The sequence below is a fragment of the Falco naumanni genome, chromosome 15, assembly GCF_017639655.2.
Source record: "Falco naumanni isolate bFalNau1 chromosome 15, bFalNau1.pat, whole genome shotgun sequence".
Taxonomy (NCBI): domain Eukaryota; kingdom Metazoa; phylum Chordata; class Aves; order Falconiformes; family Falconidae; genus Falco; species Falco naumanni.
Genome location: NC_054068.1, coordinates 2421361 through 2443696, shown reverse-complemented (window position 1 = coordinate 2443696; position 22336 = coordinate 2421361). Strand labels below are relative to the sequence as shown.

At 40.3% G+C, this 22336-nt stretch overlaps 1 protein-coding gene across 5 annotated transcripts in view; it reads left to right on the top strand.

Annotated features, from left to right (window-relative positions):
- Positions 1-20792, top strand: part of LOC121097832 (BTG3 associated nuclear protein) — a 153144-nt gene extending 132352 nt beyond the window's left edge. For 4 of the 5 annotated variants that reach the window (XM_040615173.1, XM_040615174.1, XM_040615175.1 and 1 more), the window contains 2 exons: positions 14775-14918; positions 19310-20792. In XM_040615173.1, coding sequence (XP_040471107.1) covers positions 14775-14918; positions 19310-19381 — 216 coding nt within the window. In that variant the 3' untranslated portion in view covers positions 19382-20792. Of the gene's footprint in view, positions 1-1633; positions 1780-14774; positions 14919-19309 lie in introns of those variants that run through there. The other variant, XR_005831098.1, reaches the window with a different exon arrangement.
- The last annotated feature ends 1544 nt before the right edge of the window (positions 20793-22336 follow it).

Genomic DNA, 22336 nt, shown 5'->3' with positions numbered 1-22336 from the left:
ACCCTGATTTAAGTTCAACCACAGGCCATTAAGGTCTGGAAGCTCCACATAGGTGAAACTTTCAGCTCTACAGCAAAGCGGTGGAGGGTTTGGAGGCTCTCTTACTGGTGGTTGGCTCCTCCAAGTACATCCCGAAGTAACACTCTGCCGTGGATTCCACTGAAGGAGAAAATGAACACAAATGGTAAACAAATGGGCGGCTACACGGGGGCGCACGGATGGGTGCGCAAAACCGTGGAGAGCCACCAGGGCTGGTGCTGTTGAAGGGTGAAGTTGACCTGACAAGAGACATATGGTTGAAGTTTAATTCACTGGGGATAACAGGCACTTGGCTACTGTGCCAATTGTTTTCCACCCCCAAAGCAGAGAGGTTTTAATGATTTATAGCAGAAAAGGGTGTATGTGTTACCTAATGGGTTTAGAATGACTTGATACAGTTTTCGGAGCAGTGCGGGATGTGAAGTGGATAAACAGTCGCTTCTTACTCTTCTGTGTTCAGAATTTCAACAGCAGAGTTCTGGTCATCTTCTGTAGCGTGGGTTTCTCTGAAAATGCTTTTCCATGCAGAACTTCATGTTGTAGGCTAAGACATGCAAGCAAAAAATAAATTTTGAAAATCACTACCAGGAAAGTGCTTTTACTTGTGTTCTCAAGGTGGAATGTGACTGGCAATTCACATTCTTAAACATTTGTATAATTCATAAATGTCAGGTTACTGGCTCCCACTTGAGGGCAGAAAAAAAAAATAATGGAGGAAATCAATTCAGTAACCAGGAATTCATTTGCAGAATTGGGAAAGCATCATCTGCAGTACCGTAACATGTAGTACATGACTTAGTCAAACAAACTGACACTCTGTTAGGATTCATTTTCATTTTATGACTTTAAATTAGAAAAAACATGTTTGCATCATTGCAAAGGCTGGTGTGAAAGAAGCACCAATTCCCAAGCTCTTCTCCAGGGTATTAGAAACATTTGTCCACTTAGTGCATTGACTAAAGGGAAAGCACATGTGAGGTTGCGTTACTGAGCGGGCTTCTGATGGCGAGGCTAGGCAGAAATGGTACGGCTCGCGTGGAGGGAAGGATGTGTAACCGATGCCTTATCGGTGAGCTTTGGAAATCAGAGGATGGTGATTTGTGTTAGGCTGACGTTATTAAATTTGTCAAAATGATGATAGTTTTAAAAATGACAGAGGCTGTATGTAAGAACATCCACTGCGATGAAAGAAATCAATCATTTTTCGTAATTGCTTTTGTTTGAGAACTATTGTCTGAAAATGTTTCTGACATGAAACATAAGATTTTCTGAGGTGGAACGTGATACATAGCTTATAATATACATCTGCTTTTAGTTTTGGTCTTCGTTGGAGCACACTGAGCAGTTCACAGCAACGCTATCTTTCAGTGTGAATAATTTAAATGAAGAAGATAAAGCTTCTATTATTTTGGATTATTTTTACATGAACTTCACTAATAGATAAAAGCCCAGATTAGCGATATAATTGGGTATTTCAATTATCTTTCTACCCCTATCCTGTAAGTTTTTGTACGGGTATTCTGAGGAGTCCAGGTGTTCTTCTCATATGTTTTTCATTTGAAAAAACCAGCCGTTTCATATGTTTTATTTCTAGCCTAAATTCTGGAGTACATATTGCCCTGATGTGAACAGAACTCCCTGTGTTTGAGCACCTACAGCTCTGTCATCGCTGAGATCTGAGTGGAAAAGCAGAACTAAAGACGATGGAGACTGATGGGGCTGGGGACGCGGTGGCTGTCGGTGGGTTGGGGAGCACCTCCCTTCGCTGGAGGGGAAGAGCCCTGAGTGTCTGAACCTGCTCTTTAACTTCTCTCAAGTTTACACTTTTTCTTGTCCTTCCTGGGATATTTTTTTTCCCCTTGAATTATGTCTACAGCGTTCTTTTTTTTGTGCAAGTTACTGTAAGAAACTTATTAATGTAATTCGGGTAATTCTCAGGAGTACTGCTTTCTTACTTAAGTATTCTTTAATTGACAGCTCCTGGCTTAGAACTTTCTTCAGCTTCTGATTTATAGTTCAGGCACACTTACAGTTAACTCCCCACCATGGTGTGCCTACCATCCTTCTTCTTCTGCTTTTCTTTTGAAGCCATTCTGTCCTTCTGATACTGATTGATACAAATTGAGCTGATTACATCATTTCGTAATTAAAGTGCAGGAGGCGATACATTCGTTTTCTTCTCCTTAGGACTTTCCCTGAACGCTGCAATACTAGAACTTTTCTGTTCCTCTGTGTATAAAGGGCTCATGCCGTCGTCGCATGTGCTGCTTTTCCCATCCATATTTCTCAAATTTAATAGGATCCTGCAGTGTACGGTAGGAGCAGTGTTTTGTTACCCTAGCAACGAGAGCCAAACTTTTAGATGTTGTTTTGCTAGTATTTTTTTAAAAAAATAAATCACTGCCAGTTATGATGTAAACATTTGCAGTTCCCCCCAGATGTCTTTTCTTTTTGGAATCAAAGTAAAATCACCTTTCTGAGGGGAAACCGAGAAATTGTTTTAGACGCTGTTAAGCACAATAACAGATGCATGTGATTCTGGTAGATCCTCAGTGATCTGCTCTTACTACTTTTAAGTGGCATATTTACTACTAGCCTCATTGGAGACGATGTACCCTCTCATCAGCACTGCGTCCAAATTGTAGTTTTAAGTTATTTATGAAAGGATTGAATGCTGTTCCTGCTGAAATTGCCTGACGACTTTAGCAGAATTACATAGTAAATGCTGAAAGTACTTCAGCGTTTATCTTGACCTTTTGTTTTAAGCATAACTAATCCCATCAGGAATTTGAGACTGGAGGATGGGACCAGCAGGGTGACATTTGAAGCCATGTTTACATTTGTTAGGCTAGCAGGGACTTGCCACATAAAAATGTAAAGGAAGACAGTCCTTTAGGACCGAGGTCTCCTCCCCCCCCCCCCCCCCTTGGCTATGTTATGTCACAACAAAAAATTTCCCACCAACCAGATGCTGTGTGACTCACCATTTATTATTCACTGGAATAACCTTTGCCGGTGCTGGTCAGTTGAAGGGAGTCTGGGTTGCTCATGTGTGACTTGTTTCTTGAGCTTTTGCACTCAGCAGCTACAGTTTAGTATTTTTCTCTGAACTATCCAGCCATTTCTTAATAGCACTCCGTTGTACGCTGAATAAAACCCAAAAATAACATTCTGTTGGGAAAAAAAACATTCAAGCCAAAGGCTTCTTTAGTATGGCTCAAAATAGTGAATTATCATAGAGACATTTAATTGTCCACTCTTGAAAAATCTTCCTCTTGGAAGCCGTTCCATCGATTGTACCATACTTACTGTGAACAGTAAGCCGTTTAATCACAAAATGTTGTAATTGCGTGGATTTGAATGTTATTTACTGTTCTTAGATTGAATTAACTCAAAAGATTTTGTAAGCTGTAACAGAAGGATGAGCTGAAATGCTTAATGTTTTTTTTAATATATATATATATATATATGTTTGTTTGTTTTTCCCTTGCCAAAAGATTATAGGGGTATATGAAATAATTTTTGGTGGGTTCATCACCCGGCAGTCACAGCTCCATATGCGTGCATGGAGCTCATATGATGTAGAACATGGGTTCTCACCAGAAAAGAAATGAAGCGATTAATTAACCAGAGCCTTGAGAAGGTGGGCACGAACTACCGTACCCACCTAATTGAGGGAGCCCTGGCACACGCAGGCACGTCACGCTGCCTTTTGTGTGACAGCTGAAATGGAGCTGCAGGGTACGGGAAGCTCTCTCTGAGGAGAGCTGTCAGGGAACCCCAGGCTGTTCTGGGGAGTTCCCCGTGGTGGGCAGTTTGTGAAGAGTGTCTTCAGACAAAAGGTGGGTCAGATGTACGAGACCACGATACAGATTTCCTTACAAGCCTCGTACTTCCTAATAGCCTCTTTAATTTGATGCAGTGAAGTTAGATGAGGTAACTCTTCTTTCCGTAACCAAGTCATTTTTACTGAAATTACATCTGCAGTTGAACTGCCAATTAATTATAATCAAGTCTTGCACGTGTGCTAGTTCAAAATGTATTTTCAATGGAAGCCTGTGTTTTGTGTTGATGTATTTTACATCATGACCTAAACCCATGTCTGCCTGAAGCCAAAGGAGGGACCCCACTTGGCTTCCATGGGATGCGACCCCAGAGCATCTTGAGAACAGTATCTTTCTTTGCTTCGTTATCTGTTGATGGTGACAGATACTTTGCTGTCTGTCTACAGGTGATACTGAATTAAAATACTACTGATGTAAACGTGGACTGCTTACAATTAGGATTTCACATAATCTCATTCTATTTCCATCACATGATACAAAGCTTGATTTAGACTTTTATTTCTTAGTAATTAACTTTGCATCTCTTTCAGCCAGTGTAATAGTTCACAGATAAAGTTTTAATTACACTGATTACCCTTTTGTGTTCAATACCGATGGCTTCTCCAGGGAGCTGTTAGTCTGTTGAGGGACCCCCAGTTTGCCACGGAAGAGTATGTGTGTTGACCCAGTGAAAGCGTGAGATACTTCTAACAACTGCGCCTTTGCTTTAGGCATCCACTATAAATGTAGGCAGGACGCGTTTAACCTGGAGAGAGATCGTGAGCCCCATGGGTTTATTTGCATATTATGTGTTTTCCAAATACCGTATGTAGAAAAAAAATTGGGTCAGATTGCTTATTTTAGTTGGACTGTGCTTAGGAAAGGGTCAGAGAGACAGTGCTGGTGGGAGCAGGTGCTTTTTTAACAAAAGACAACATGAACTGTATTAACTGGGTCTTTTTCTGCGCCTTGTGTTTGTCCTGTTTATTTACCAAATTCGATATGAATGCTTTTCAAAGACTTCAGAATAATTATTTCTAAATTATTTAAAACAGAAAAAAAAAAAAGCTTGTATGGGGAATGTTAAGAAAGAACATGAACTTCTGCCACGCTTACCCCTTCAGAACTTCACGCAGCGCTGTGCATCTCATTTTTCTTTGCTCAGGGCCCATGACAACATTTCACCGATATCTGCTACTCTCCGTAAAACCATAGTGCTGGAAAATATCGGCGGCTTTACTCCGTGACGTTAGTCTCCAGAGGCGGAGGCTTGCTCCTGGGGCTCGCTGAGCCTCGCGCGCTTTTGGGGCTCTCGGAAGCAAGGCGGTGTGTCTTGAAAGGGCTTTTGAGGGTACAGGCGGTTTATATACACTAAGCCACAATTTGCCGTCACTTATCTAGCTCCGTCCAACCGCAGCAGCCGGGAAGATGGACGGTTTTTTGTGAAGTTTGTTTAAGTAACCACAATACCTGTAGTTTGTGCTCGTGCATTTCTCCGGTTTGTGTCGAGGCGCATTAAGGGAATCTCAGAGCAGACGTTACAGAGCAGAGCTGCGCTGCGGTATATACTCCAAGTAAAAGCAGATGAAGTGGTTTATTATTTGTTATGCAAGGAAATAATGCCACTGATAAAAATGTACTCTGGAATTATTCTTTTCATTTTTCCACACTTAGAAGAGCTGAAATCGGTTTCACTTTTCATGCCTGTTAGTTTGGGGAATTTAAAGGAGGTGCTCTCGGTTATATGACTCTGTAGGGGTGTTAGTTAATGAAGTTTTGACAGATTTAAGGTCACATTTTGCATGGTTCAATTCAGCACACTTAGTAATGCACAGCAGGGAGAGTTCCTCTCTCTCTGAACTGCTATATATTAGACTTTTATATATGCTGAATTTATTTTTGTATTGGCACACTTTATGTAAGAAATAAATAGCAAATTTAGGTACAAGTTGTTGTTGGAGTAAGGAAAGGACTCCAAGTAACGCTTTATGAACTAGATCATTGACTTCAGAATGATACTTTAATCTTTAAGAGCAGTGGATCCTTTTTATATTGCTTTCAGTTCCCTTAGATCAAACATACTTTTATTTTAAGAGAAACTTACGGGGACATTAATGGGAATATATTACCTTAACATTACCAAAGCTCTTGCTGTGTGATTTTCTGCAGAACCCTTATCGTACAGCACCGCAGTATTTGTGGACAGGTGAGTGGAGCTCTGTGGGTTTGGGTGATGGAAGCTGCTAACAGGACATGTGATTCAGGGAATCAGGCTTCGGTGGCTGCTTCATTGCTGCTGGGTCTCTCAGCACCCTTATTTTTTCTCTTTCCTTCTCTCCGTAGCCCAGCCCATACCTGGTACCTTGCTCAAGGGGACTTCATAGATGAATCTTTTCTTGGGCATCAGTTGCTTTGACGTTTTGATATGACCTATCTGGGCACAGACATTCCGAAGAGTGTGATTTTTAATTCAATAAATATGCTCTGTTTAGAGGAAGTGTTTAGAAGGCAATTAGTAAAGAATTAGAACATTAGCATACGTAATGTGGATCAGCGTTACTTATTAAAAATGGGCTATTTTTTATGAGTTTGACTGACAGTATACTGATGTGCTTTCTATTTCCGATGCGTTGTTCCAATAATTTGAAAATGTAGCCCTGTAGCAAATGATTGAAGCCAGTGTGAACTTTATTCAAAAGAATTTAGTTGATGTATTGCAAAAAGCAATTTTAGGCCTTCCAATTTTTATTTTCTGGTGTTTTCCCACAAATATCTTTGGCTAATGCTATTCAGCATTTAAATCAAAGATATGAAAGGAAATGAATAATTAGTGATGTGTAATTAAATGCTAAGTAATGAAAGTAACAGGTCACTTTCACACTCTGACCTAGATTACTAGATATGATTGACTCAGCTTTCCTTTTAATAAAGCTAGATGCAAAGTAATGTATTTTTCTAAGAATGAATAAATAAATATTCCAGAATTATTTTAGTATACCAGTGAAGGTTTGGTGGCCTGCTTGACGGACTAAAATACACTCTTTCACCTCCCAAAGGTGATTTTCCTGCAGGGAGCAATGAGAAGACATCAGAGATGGGGCAGTATGTTACATGCTCCGTGCTATTCTGTAGGCTGAAGTATTTAAAATAAAGATGGGAAAACCTCTAAAAGAGATGTTCTACTTCAAAAAGCAGTTGTGGTTTTAGTGGAAATTGCTTTGTGTAGGGGTCTTTAATTTATGCCATGTAAGACAAACTAGACAATGATTAGCCTTTTGTAAGAATAAAATAGAAAAACCTGTGAATTTCTGGAAGCTCCCTGGTGGCTGGATATGAAACACGTTGTTGGAGTACACATTATGGCCTTGGAGGGGTTTTTTCTCTTGTGGTTATGCTGGTAAAAATGAAATTATAATCAGAACACGTTCAGCTTGAAAAACAAAAAACTATGATGTGTAATTATTTTGGAAAAAATGTGAGTGGTATGTATTTTTCTTTTTTGCTTTGTTTTTAGCGTGATCTTAGTAGTTTGTTGTCAGACATACAGCCGTAAATGTGAACCTTAGAAAGAAGAGAGGCCTTGTATTTTGGAGGTTTCTGCTTAAGAAAGGGTGGCCAGTAAGGGACCCTGGAGGATGGGTTACATCTGCCATGTGCTTACTCGCACCTCGGTGTGCTTCTCATCACTGATTACTGGGAGAGAAAAGCTGCATATTTTGTCTGCAGCACTGTGAGCCATCTGTCTTCCTTATCTTCTTGGGAGAGGAACTTCCAGTCTTTTATTGCTGTTCGTGTTTTGAAAAGTTGGGAAGATAAAACTTAGTCCTTAAAACTCTCCTGTAATTCTAGCAAAATACTTACTGCTTGATTTTAAATACAGCACAGAAAGTATGCAGCAGTGTGTAGTGATCCTTGGTCCATACTGTATTTGTTCTGAAGAAGTACAGGTTGAATGTGAATTTATTTCTCCACAAAGATTACACGTCATCTATGCATTCATACTTTATATACATGTGGGACAGATTAAATAAAGCGCAGGGGTCACCGTGGATTTCATTGAACACTGCTTGATCTTAGCGTGCTGATGACTGCTGCTTCGAGAACAGTTAGGTCAGTCCATCCTTTGCTGCCACTCCTTTTTGGCACATTAACACTTTAATTTTATTGGAACTGGATTGTAAAATCATCAAACTAACTTTGTATCAGCCAGCCTCAGATCTGAGCTTTTCAACACGGTTGACCTTGGTTAAATTGAACCGAATAGCTTGAAGAGGAAGGGGTGTAAAGTAAGAGCACGTTGCCAATTTTCCTTTGTATTTTAGTATCCTCCATACTGGACGTGTTTCCTAGTGTTGGGTCTTGCTCTGCTTCGTCAAGTGAAATGAAGAACTACAAAAGACAATCTTACGGAAGAAACTCTTCGTTTCTTTCATACAGCTGCGTTCTTGCGACATTCTGGATTGTCTGTTCCAGATTCCTCAGTAAGTGCCAAGGTGACGGAGACCTTGATTAGTCTAAGCCTCTGATGGTTTTAATGGAACTCATTAATTTCTGATACTAAAACGTTTTGAGTTCTGGACCTAAATACAGAGTCTAGTGGCCCCAGGTAAGCTCATCTCTAAGCTTGTAAATCCACTAAATGAGTGTTTCGTTGGCAGTAAATACAGTGGATGTTTTTAGTCTTACGGCTCCATCAAGAAGGCTTTAAGACTGAAAAGAACCAGCTAGAGGGGGTTATCTTCTTTTTTTTGTGAACATGTTTATCAACAGAGCTTCTTATCACTTGAAGGAGCTGTTTTTGCTGTTTCGATATATTCATGTAATTTTGCCATTGATGAATGACAGTGTAGGAAGATGATGGGCAGGCATTTTCTTAATTTCTTGTTTTCTAGGAATCATGTAAACCCATAACCACCCTCACATTTCTGTTTTGCCCAAACTGTTGTTTTTGCCAATCTTTTAGCTGGAGCATGTCACTGAGATCTTTCCCTTTTCCTATGCACAACTCATTTCTTTCGTGCAACATTTGCTGAAATGGTTATTTGCTGGCTCTAAGTGTTACAGGATTTTCAGATGTGAACCTTCTATAAACAACCACTCTTTCAGTGATTCAAAACCTCATTTTTTTTTTAGAAACGTCATCTTTTATTGCATTCCTGTGTTAGAAATGGGAAGAAATGATGGAAAAAAGACACCAAAATGCCAATGTGTCTTGTTTTTGAGCTTTTTATAGGTAGGCAAACATATGTGCTTGCCTAGATTAATAAAAAAGCTCACAACAGCAGTAGCAAGAATGTGTTTTAGAAGGCTCAATCTGGCAAGGACCAGACTGAGGAATGGGCTTTTTTGATAAACAAACTCCAGCTATCCCAAAACAGTTACCTATTTTTGAAGACTGGGGTCTAGAGAAATATTTTGAGTTATGGGCTTCTAGAAGAATCATTCCCAATGATAAGTAAAATCAGCTGAGGATGTGATATGAATTGAAATATGGCTGGAAACTATGCTTGAATAATTTTGGAAGAAACTGAAGGAAAACCTTTTACATTTTAATCTTTTTTTTTCAAATTTTATTTCCTGCCCTGGCAGTTGAATGTTAAATGGGAACTATTAGTTATGGGCTAAAATGGTCTTTAAATGGAAAGGAAGGGAGCAGAGAAAGTAGCTGGTTTTCATTATTAATACTAATTTTATTATTATGTTTTATATGGCAAGCATCTCACTGAAGAAGGGACGAAAAGCAGAAATCCAGGACCTTCAGGCTCAAAAGCTCGCATGTCCCAAATCATCAAGACTTTGAAGGGAGAATGATAGAGGAGAAAAGGGGGAGAGGGGAGGGAAAAAACCCCAAGACTGAGGTCAGTGAGGTGCCACTGCAAGGGCTGCGCTCCTGCTGCAGCTCCGTGAGGAAGCCTGGGTTGGTTAATGCGCTGTGAGGGGGGACGGGACGTATGGGCACAGTGTGCTTGGGGTGGGCAGGGGGGAGCTGCCTGTCCCTTAGCTCGTTCTATCAAATCTGTCAGCTCTTGTGTGGCTCACTGAAAGCTTATGGAGCTTTCAGGAAAATAAATGTTTGGTGAAAGAGACTGCGGTTCTGTATTCACGAACAATGCCAGGAGTTCACACTTCATTTTAAACATCCGAACAAAATACTTTTCCTTCTGGTATTTCTAGCACCATTTAAAATCAGAACTAATAGAAATGCATTTATATTTCTGTCTGAAGGTGTTAGGGAACGTTCTTATTCTGTCAGGCAATAGGACTAGTGAGAGAAGGGGCTCTTTCATGCTTGCTTTTTAATTCAGGCAAGTTGTCTTCACCAGGGTCACCGTGCAGTGTGGTGATCTTTGAGGCAGCAAGGGCTGGGACACGAAGGCTTGCCAAGACTGGGCCAGGTCACAAAATGTGCTTGAGAGCATTGGTGGCTTCCAAACCTTCTCCAAGGCTTACATCTCTAAGATACTTGGAAGTATCTTACAGGCGTTTCCTAAACTGTTCGGCTTTGTCTTGATAAATGTTTTTTTTCGCTAGGTTTTGTATTTGGGGAAAAGCATGTATCTGTGGTTGTAACTGCAGGCTTTGAAAGAACAGAAGAATTTCGCGAGCTGCACCATTCCAGCTGTGCAATTGCTTATGCTTGCAGTGGAAATAATTGTGCAACGTAAAGAGTGGGCTCCGGCTCCGTGAGAGCTAAAGGTCTTGTCACTGTCAAGACAAATCTTACTGCTGACAGCAAGCAATAATAGATGGCCAAATGTACTTTTTCTAAATACTCTACTAACAAAGAAAACACTTCTTGTTCTGCTTGTCCATTTTAAAGGCACTCTTTTTTAGAAAGATTAAATTTGTCTTGAACTCCCACTAGCCTGCGTTAGCTGGAGCAACACTCCATGTCAGATACCTCCGTGCTTTTGTGCCCAAGTGAAAGGGAAGGGTGACTTCAAGCTTCTTGTTCTGTGTGTGTGTTAAGAGCATGAATTAATCCATTTTCTTAGGCGCGAAGTTGACTATTTTCAGTTTAACCGTATTGCGCTACCTGTTTTGGACCAGTAAGGCAGGATGTTGGAGAAGCCCTGTGGAATCGGGAAGAGAACTTCTTTTTCAGGGTGGGTTGTTTATTTTTTTGGTACAATTCCTTTATTTTAAGGTCAAGGACAGGTAAGAACTACAGAGTTTAGTGTTGGTTTGGAAGTGAAGCGAGCAGCCAAAGAAAAGACATATACTTGTACCTGCCCCATTTGCGAAAGGCTCTGCTACCCAGCTCCTCCACAAACCCCACGTTGTGTAAAGATGTTGATCCCTTTATGTCTTTCATTTTTGCAGCCTCGCTATAGTTTGATATAAAACTTATGACATGAACAGAGCAAAACTATCAGGCGAGGCTGATTGAAATTATAGGGCTGAAGTTAAATCCTGTTTTTATCTGGGGAAGCATGGTTATACTGATTAGAGAGCCTGTTCAATCCACTTGAATCCACTCCGTGGACTCTGTCCTTTATTATGTTTGTTTGTAACTGTCTTGTCTTTCTACCAGCATGTATTTTGAGATAACTTACCCCCTGGGACCTTTCTCCCCTCTGTTAAAGGAAATGGGGATATCTGTTTTTATAAGGCACTGTGAATACCATGGAACAAAAAGGTTTTTCAAATACAAGCAGAATGCAAGGACCATAACGAAACTTGCCACTCTAGTTGCCAACGTCGGGCTTTTTCTGAACAAAACATTTAGTGCTGTTTGTGAGATGCAGAAAGGGTGACATCAGTCATAGTTCCTCAGCATAACAAACTTGTAGCGTATTTTTAAGCTAAGACAGAAGCATAATAAATTTATCATGATCCCCAGTAATGCGTAGAGAAAATGTAATTTATTGCTCTTTTTTATGTCAGTTCCGTTAGATTTTCCTATCTGGATATGCCTGAGATCATGATAAATTGTGTTATGAATATGGTGTGATTAGGTAAGCGCTATCTTTAGTAAGCTGCAGGTCATGATCGTGTCACATTTGACAGAGGCACTCAGACATACAAAGTGGGATCAAGTGTTCCAGGCTGAGCCTGGGACTGGGTTGATGCTCTGTTTGGTTTAGCAGATTAATCACAAGGTACAATGCTATTGAGGCTACAGAAACAGCTTTTTTTCCAAATCCCTTTTTTTAAAAAAAAAACAACTAAAAAAAAAAGGGGGGTAAAGATGGCAGTTCTCCCCTTCTACTCTCGTCCATTTGTATCTTAATTTCAGAAGCTGTACGGTAATTCAAATAGAAATTGCAAAACAGTAATTTTGTTCAGAGTGCTGTATATGAACTCTGCAAATATTAAGAGCAGCTTGTTGCTCATTCCTTCATTTAAAGTTCCGTCAGATGGTTTAATTTAAGACTGGGATCTTTTTCCTGTTCTTGCTTTTATTCTCATTTGTACAGTGACTGGTTATATAGCCTGTTGCGCCACAACAACAAGCTAGGCAGTATTTAATGAAATCTAAGACAGCTATTAATGTTAGCATGTATTAAGTGGAAAACATTAAGAAATCTTTTTTGGCATTAGATTGTTGTTCTTTTAATTTTCAAAATCATATTTTTTCATTTCCTTCCCCCCCCCCCAGTGATTTTGAACACATATTAAGTAGTCTGTGCAGGATGGACGAATGGATAAAGAGAATCCTAAAGAAGCAAAATGGTTCTTAGTTTTGAAAAATGGCCCTTTCCTGGCTTCTAAGCGTCCTGACATATTTTCTAACTATAGGGAAAAATGCAAAGCTGGCAATTGGTAGAGAATAAACATACCAGTGCAACATCCAGTGTAGAGCCAATCACCTGGTGTGCAAATCCCAGATAGTCTGGCATGACGCTAGTGGAAGTGGATCCGCCTGGCTTGGCCACGCACCTTCCAGTAGTGAATACTGAAGCCCGTAGTCCCTGGGGTCTGTGTAACCAGGACGTGACAAAGAAGGAAAACCTACACCGACGGCAATGCTTACAGGGCTGGATGTCTCACCTCTCCCGTTACCAATCTGATTTTTTCAACCTATACAACTGCAAACCAAGCACAGTGTGTGCAGCTATGGCTGCTGTGGTTTGGAGCGCAACTAATCTTAACTAAACTGGTTTTAATCTGGCTAGCTGGGGGGAACGGAGCGGCAGCCATCACTGTGTGACCTCGGCAATGGAAATTCGTAAATACCTGGGTCTGCCAGCCCCTGCTGATGTTGGCACGTTGTCCATTTTACCTCTGTGAAAACTAGCTCAGCTTCGTCATGACATCCTATAAAATGCTTCCCACTTCTTTGTGAGGGAAAGAGGAATTACAAGTAGTTTATCCAGCAGGAAGGCACAATAGGAAAAGCACATAACCGTTTACATGAAACCAACAGGGAAGTGTAATTTGACAGTGAAAAGTATTTTATGCAAGTACTGTTGGGGTTTGGGTTTTTGGGTGTTTTTGGGGTTTGTGGGGGTTTTTGGTGTGAGGGTTTTTTTTTTTTTTTGGTAGGCAGGATGGTAGAGGTAGGTTATCACTAGGGATCAAATAGGTTTGTTACAACACATAACAGAGTTACTTCATCTTCTCCAGAGTGTTTGCTGTAAAAGGGAGTTCTGCAGTGCACTGGAAGGTGTGCAGTTGAGAACATACAATAAAAGAGGAAAGCTGGTGTACTATTTAGGCTTCTTTGTTGTAAAACTGTACATGAGAATGATGGTCTTGTTCAGTCACTTACAGTGGTTCCGAAGTTTGTAGTTCAGAAATAAATGAGAAAAAGTACATTTAACTTGCAGGTAATCGATAGGACAGACTGTGACGTGGTTCTGACATTATGTATCGTATAGTTCCAAAACAAATACTCTAGCACGAGAGGATTTTGCTTACTTCTGTAAAAACAAAATGTAGCATCCTTCTGCAGTTTGATGTTGACGGTATCTCAGAACACCCAAGATCCCTATAAAATCCTGACAACACCCCTTAAGGTCACTTATGGAGGTCACCTCTCTTTGCCTCCCACACTCTCTAGAGAAATTCTAGCCTACCCACTCCTTCATGGCCACCCACCCGCAGATCAGCTGAGAAATCATACTTTGTTAAGAAAAACCTTTGTTAAGAATGTTATTTTTTGTTCTTTGTCCTCTCTTCATTTGAAAGATGTCTTTTATTTTCTGCAGTTCAAGTACCATATTTTAGAAATACATCATTCGCAGCATATAGAAAGCAAAACTGAATATGTGTTTTAGCTGAATTTAAAAAATGAGATCGGTGACATGTCGTTGTTTACAAACATGTATTTTATTCTGATGTGTGTTTCAAGAAGTAAATTAAAAGTAGTCTCATCACAAGAACATTTCTAAGCAAGCACTTATAGAATCAACTGCTCTTTGGTTTTTAAAGCCTGGAGGGGACTTACAGTCTTCACCAGTCAAATGCAAATATGTTCAGAGTCAGCATTAATCAGCAGTAATTCTTAAATCTACACCTTTCTATGCGACAGGAATATAAACATGACTGTAAGAAATTGTCAAAAGTTGAATGCCTTTGGGTGCGAGGAGGAGTATCTTGGATCTGTGCCAGTTTATGTAACAGCAAAAGCATTACTCAGTGATACTGTTATTTGCTATTGACGTTATCATACTCTTGGTGTAACCTGCGCTCTCTGTCCCACTTAGCCCGTGCAATAATCATTAACAGAATTACGAATCTCATAAGGCAAAACGCGGCAAGCATCTAGTATGGGAATCGTTCCATATGTGTACCATGTCCTCTTGGAAACCCACATGATTTAAAGCAACTGTTAGCGATAGACAAGTTTTCTTGTGTTTCTTTTTAATAGTCGTTGGGTTTGCATCTGTTTTAAGTTAAATGGTTCATAATGCATTTCTGATTATGGTTGTTTACAAGCTGCTTTCTCTGTTGCTTTCCCTGCAGGTGTTGCAGGGCGCTCAGCTGATAGCTGTTGCTTCTGCTGAGCCTGCATCAGGGGGTGTTGATGGATCTCCGCTCCAAGGGAGTGATATCCAAGTCCAATATGTGCAGCTGACACCAGTGACAGACCACTCTGCGACTAATCAAGTATGTATACATATCTTTTTGCCATTTGAAAGTGCTTAACTGGATAGAAACATCTGTCAGATGAACTATATATCTAGCCATGAATGCTGCAGTCCCAATGAGTTTACAATCCTTTTTCCAAACAGGCTTAAAAAAAAATTTATAATAAGAAACATAATTTTGTTAAAGGTATAAATGATCTTTGACTATTCCTGCTTCTATGTTCTTGCTCAATGCCTCTAGAGAATAGTTATTTTGGTCATCATTGCTTTTCTGCATCCTTGAAGGCCGAGAGCCACGTTAAAGGACAGGGCAAAAACTGGCTCAGAATCTATCCAAGAAGTATTTTTCAGGCTGAGGTTTCTCTTCAAAACGTTACTCCCTTTCTGACAGCAGTTTTCCAGTTATTTTGATCAGCAGGCTGGATTTCCCGCAGAAGTCACAATGTTAGCAATTGTAAGTGAACACTTGATCCTCTCAGTTACAGTGGAGGAATATTTTTTTTTTTCCTTTTGAAATCAGTTTGAACAGTCTTGTATCTGAGTCTAGAAAAAGTTTCTCATCGGCTTGAAGCTGTGACTGGTGACAGCACAAGAATGCTGACTTAAAACAGTTGTAAGAAGTATTTCTGAAGATGGTTTGCACATTCTTCTGTGAACCCCACTTGGTGAGCGTCTTCTCTAGAGAATGCCAAGTGATTGTGAAAAATAAGCTGCTGCCTGCGAGCCAAAATATAATGGTATCCTTAGCAGCCAATATTTGAGGGGATTTTTGTCTGATACATGCCCAGTTTTGTAGAGAATTCTGATCTGGCTACAAACATTTAGATATTGAGTCTCCTTGCAGGGAGGGAGGCAGGAAATCGCATAAGGAATCACGGGAATCACGTCCAGACTTTGCATGTGTGAAATGCAAGTGCTCAGTGCTGCTTCCATGGGCAAGGCAATCTGCAGGTCACTGCGATACACGGAGTTAGAGCACGTTAGTTATCCCAGCGGCAAAGGGCCTCGGACAAAAGCTGGGGCCGTGTTGGATGTTGCCCAAGTGCCACCTGCACTGGCTGGTGCCGGTGGGAAAGCCAGAACTCCAAACTCTCTTAGTTGCTCTGGTCCACACTGGCTCCCCACCTGGATGCTACAAAGCGCTTTTCAGAAAAATCGTGCTTCCCGGCAAAAAGCATCGGACTACGGTGTGTGGGTGTGCTGTGCTGCAAGGCGACGGTCCGGTTGTCTGTCCGCTGATCTTCCTGTGCAGATGAGCCCTTAATAGTAATTTTTCCCTCTCTTCGGCTTTGTCTCTGAATTAACCTTCTCGATATTTTATTTATAGTCATTTGTAATAGTACACCTGACAATTAGAGTGTGGCTTACAGGGAATTATGCTGTATTTCTTTCAAGTCCTCAAGTACAGCGGGTCCCGTGCAATTAATAAAGCACATAGACATCGGGTAGGGGGAGATGGTTCCCATGGTGCTGTCCTCACCCCAGGCCTGGGAAGTTCTCAAGTTCACCTCTCTCAGACTTCGTCCTGGGTCTGTTCCTCGTGCCCTTCCCGGCTAGCACCTCGTGCAGGGCAGGGGGTGAGTCAGGAACCATCTCCCACACAGCTGGCAGCCACCGGAGGAGTTACTTTTCTCTTCAGGGACACTTTGCACCATGTTAGGTTTTAATATTGTGGTTAACCACAGAGATTTATACAAAGCTGAAGAGAAGCAGAAAAGGAATGTGAAATAAGAAGAGTATGAAAGGAAAAACAGACAAGACTAGAAACAAGTTTGCCATAAATATTTCCTCAGTTTACACAAACTGAAAACTAAGGATCTGTTAATGAATTGGAGAAACCAACTTGGTATTTACATTACTCTGAGTTATATGGATAGTTCAATAGCTTTTTTTTGGCTAAAGTTATGGAATAGTCCTGCATGATCTTAGAAAGATCTGTTATCTGAAAAGAAGAATCTTATCTGAAGGGAGAACCCTCTCGGTGAGGCTGTAGTGACACTTTAATCTGTTTTCTTTGGCTTTTAGTCAGGGTACTGAGAGGTTTCAGTGATTTTGTATCTATTTATCAATCAAAGCTTATAAAAATGGAGTTTATTATCCACCTGATTTTGATACAGTGCCCTACGCAAATTACATGTTTCAGACATCACAAGTGTGAATTTATTTTATGTCTGAAAACACTGTACCGGTTTTTGTACCGTTATTCTTGAAAGCCACGCCTTTGAAAGCAATCCCACATGAAAGCTGAAGGTAGGAGTGAGGCTGTTCGAAATGAATCCCTTCTGTGACTTCAGCTGAAGCAGACAGCAATATCCACTTCACTTTAGTATTTTCAATGTATTCAAGCACGGTTTTGCATTTGCAAATTAGCTGTAGACAGAAGTATTAGTAGTTTGGATTCTGACAGTTCTTTAGTGACTCTAAGCCACATATATAAACACAAACTTAATATACGAACAGTGTTTTGCTGGCATAAAATTGCAAGTTCTTGTTCCGTGGGAGGAGGCGTGGTTTGAAATCAGATGCATTTTGGAGATGTAGGTTTAGTTGGCTTGTTTTCATGTCTCAATAGCGTTCTTACTTAGAGCAGCTTGCAAAATTCAGAAATACAGAATATGCTGATGTCAAAGAATATTTGGATTAATTCTGTGCTCAAATTCATATGCTGGTGGTAAACACTGTTAGATTTGGAAAAAAAAACATAATTCCAGATCTAAAGTGTGCTTCTAATCTGGTTGGGCACTCTTCTGCTTTTGCTCTGAATCTTGGATAAATACTCAGTACTGCTGTTGATAATTGTATTACTTCAATACAGTTTTCCCCTAATGAGAAAGAAAACTTCAGTGATCCCTTACCTGCTATCAGATTTAGCAATCTGATAGAATTATTCACCACTTTGGCACTAATTTATTGAACAAGTAAGTAAACACCAAATTACCTATGAAGTTGAACAGGAAAAAAATCTTGTACCTGTGTGCGATCGCTGGCAACAAGGCAGAGAGATGAAGAGAAGTAATTTGACAACAAAACCTTAATTTAGGAGCCATGCTTTATGATTTTGAACCTCCAAGTACTTTCATTCAAATAAATCAGTTGTGCCTGTATAGTAGAACGTAAAGGATGGGAAATCCGGTTGAGTTTCCACCCTTGTGTCTTTGTGGATCATCTTGCAGATGCTAGGCAGAGAGCATAAAGCAGGGCTTCAAGTAAGACTTTTTCATAACAGAAGCACTGCCACAGAAATAATTCTGTATCCAGAGTGTTACATAAAGCATCTATTAGATGTATTTATGGAGGGAAAATCCATCAAGGGCAGATCTCTGGAATCTGTGGGAGTGTACAGGAAAATACCATTAAATGCTTGCCCTTTCCTTGTAGTTTATCTATGCTTGTGACATTGGCTGCTATCAGGGGAAGGCTTACTGGGTGTGATGGACTTTATCCAAGCCAATACAGCTGTTCTTAAATGCTATTCATCTTATAGCTCTAAAGACGGAGTTTGTTTCATAATCTAGTTTTCCTTACTCCAGCTAACTTGGCTAAAAGGGCAGCTTGCTATGGGATTATCCTTTCACAGCATAGACTACTGGTAGGCAGTAATTTAATTTTTAAGGTGACTTCCTTTGACAACAGGAGTCAGTTGTGTTTACTTCAGATTCTTACACGGAGGACTCTTTTTGCTTGGACACTGAGTTGAATCAGACCTGTACGAAGAATTATATTTGAGAAAAAAGTTCACTATAGTAATGCTGTTCTCATTTTACACAAAACAGAGAAAGACTGCAGTGGGTCAAGTCAGCAGTTTTAGGCTGTGTCCTGCATCAGCTGGGGAAAGTCCGAGCACAGGGCAAACAGGTCATTTTACTCCTCTTACCTACAATAGTTCTGTCACTCTGGGACTTTCTACTTTCTTTTCTGTGATCACCTTTGGGGGAGTTTAGTTCCGTAACACTGTTCAGCTCTGTGCCCCCGAGCTGTCAGTACGTACATGGTGCTGGGACAAGTCCTTCCGCAGCTTCGGCGTGTGTTCTGCCAGGCACGGGTTTTATTTTGTTTCTTTTTAGGGCTGGTTCTTTTTTGGGAAGAGAGAGGGAATAATTGTTGTCTGTTTGCTCTTTTTGTGCCACTCATGGTCTTAAAGATCCTTATCATGATTCCATTATTTCAGCCGTCTCTTTCCAGTCTGAAGGGCATTAGTCTGCTTAGACTTCATGTGGACTCTGTGGTTTTTTTGGTGTATTTTTATGAGTGTATTCCCATTTTGACTCTGTCATAGAGCTGGTATCCATGCAGATTTTGCACTGGTTTATACAAGAACTTTATATTAGTATGATATGTTCACATTCCCTTGGCTGCAGCAATGGAAAGCACTTTTGCATCGATTTACTGATTTCATGTTTCCTTTTGCAGGGCAGCGATACCCTTCAGTCAGCAATCCAGCCAGAAATGCAGATAGAACACGGAGCAATACAAATTCAATAAGAGAATTGTGAAAAGCCGTGTCAACCAAGATGTCAGCAAACCACAGTCAGAAGTTAAGCGCTGTAGTCTTCGTGCGACAACAGGAGAAGGGAAATGCTTGTTAGACTAATAGTGACACCTTGAACGTCTCCTGCAAATAGCAGAGTTCTGATGATCTATCTGGTTGTCCTCACCTGGAATAAATCAGGACCCAGTTACTTAAGCTGGAGCTATGTCACTGCATCCATCAGCTGAGGATGTGGCCGTCAGAAAAAAAAATAAATGGCCAGCCCTTAGGTACACTTAAAGAGGAAAAAATGTAATGAATCAAACTGTGAGACTAAATTAATGTTTCATCCTGTTCATTTCTTCTGTGAAATACGCCTTTTGAATGTCTGCAGATATCTTAGGAAGGGTATTGCTGCTTTGCAATACCTGCTTTACCACCTATAGAGGATCAAGAGCTCAAATATTTTTCACTGTTTAAACAGCTTTTTTTTATTTGCTATGGTGTTTATAACAAAAATGGAAAATATTTAAAAAAAGGAAAATCCCATAACTGCAAGTATTAGCCTTTTGCTGGTGTTTTCTGTTCAGTGTAATGAAAACTGTATTTGCAGAAGACTAACAATTTTGTTCGTACTGTTGCTTAACTACTTTTCTAGGGGAAAATGCTTTTAATGCTGTAATTATGCATTTCTAATGAAAAATAAATGTGTATTTATGAATAGTGCAGCTCTAAGTTGCTCTCTGCCTCAGGAATGAATACGGTTTGACTGGACTGTGCTGTGGGAGAGTAGTTCTGCAGTATTAGAAGACAGATGCTATCTGGCAAGCTCTGCTGTCAAACTGAGAAGGAAGATTAAGTCTGTAAGGAAGATATCGATCTTAGATCATGCAATTATCTAAATTTCCAGTGCAAGAAAAATGCGATAGTTAAGCTTTTGAGTCTGCAAATCCTATTTTGTACAATGAATTTATGCTTTTTTTTTTTTTATGTGAACAATTCTTCTGAGCTGTTTCCCTTTTAGTTCCACCTGCCTCCTTTGTCCAGCAGTGGCAGTACCTCAGTTTGGGATTCATCCATAAAAAGCCGGGCTGCAAAAGTGTGATACCTATCTTGTTAGCAACAGCAAGGTGAAATCCTCTCGCCACCGAAACCTATGGGACATTTGATACCTCTTTCAAGAAAGCTACATTTTCATATTTGCTGAGTTTCAATGGAAAGGATACGTTTGCTATAACCTGATTATCTTTATGTGCACGTTTTAGAAAAATAGTTACTGGGGGAGGCATTGCTTTGTATTTGTTTTTCAGCTGACTTGCTATATGGTTATTGTCAATATAGGGCTCATAAAGCATTTAATGTGTTAATGAATGAGACATAGCCACAAATTCTAGATGGTTGAATTCAAGATAACTTTTTTTTTTTTTTTTTTTTTAAATGAAAGAAGGGGTTAAGCACACCCAGTTTCTGGGATTGTTGTCCCTGGTAAGTATTATACTTTATGTAAATTCCTACTTCACTTTAGGCTATTTCTTGACGCACGAGTACAATCCAAACTGAACCACAGCCTATTGAATACAATGTTTGCAACAGGCCAAGAATTTGGCTACTCTTCAGTTTCTTTTTTTAATAGTGTTTCTCAGAGTGGGTAATGTTTGAAGAGCCTGGCATCCAAACAGAAGCCTAAAAATAAAGCGAGGCCTGTACATTTTAGCATGGCTGTTTAATAATAATTTATCACTTGGAAATGACAGTGAGAAAGCTGGGATAGCAAAGCCACTGTGTGCTGCCACATACCACTGTCTTGCTATATTTGTATTGGCCACAGCAGCTTTCTTGTCATCTTCAGAAAATTTTACTCTTACCCGGCTTTTCTTCTCTGTCCTGGGTATCTTCTCCTTTTGAGCGGAACACAACGTGCATTTGAACTGTAGGGTATCTGTCTCTGTTTCACGGTGCAATTAAGAATTCTGTTCTCTTCACGTTTTTCAGCTCAGGTACAAGATGAAATTGAGTTCAGGAGAGGTTTCCTTTAGCCGCTAGCCTGCTGCATGCACAGGCGTGTCGAGCAGTGAAGTAGCATTCACTAGATTACAAGAGAGTGGAATCTACTTCATCAGTGTGGAACAGAGATTTGAATCAATTGAATCAATTGAAATAGGTAAGGAGCACAGCTTAGTAAGATCCTCCACTGCATTCGAATGTTAAGACTGCGTGTTCCTCAAGATTTGAATGTTTCTCAGTGTTACGTCAACGTTTACGTTGGTCTAAGCTGTGTCACACTATGTTTATACTTAAGAGAGAAGAGGCTTCAACGTTGAGCTAGGTATTCCTATGAGTAATCCTTGTCCCTGTTCCCTTTCTGTAGATTTTGTGTCCTTGGAGGATTTATGTCCTTGTCCAGGGAGGAAATGCCTTCAGGAATGTTTTATGTGTTCTCTAGATGTCGCAGGGTGTGTAAGGTACAAAGTAAGTAATTCCTGAGAAGGGTAATTTTCAGGAATGAATTCCCTTCTAGGAAACGCTTGTGACTGTGAAGAGTCTGAGGTTCTGCGCGAGGGTGAAGAGTGTGTTCGTGCAGAGAGTGTCGTAACAGTAACATATCAACATAACAGTAAGAAATCCTAAAAGTATTACAAGATAACTCAAGGAGTTAAAATCTTGCGGGGGTACTGCAGGCTTTGCTGGCGTTCTGCTCAGGTGCCTTGGTGGTGTTCCACCGTGGATGTACTTCTACCCTTGAACACTGTTTGACAGTTTTCAGTAGGTCAGCTGGAAATGGAAATTCTCATTGTGCCTGCTGCTGTTATTCACAGCCTCTGCCTTTAAAATGGCAAGGTTCAAACCTTCTGACATCCTTGGGTTTAAGTGTTCTTTTTCTCCTGATGCTGCTTTTGTTCAAGAGGCAGAGATTGAGAACATATGACCAAGAGTCTTCAGGGGGACGTTTTGTCTAAGGTTAGACTAGG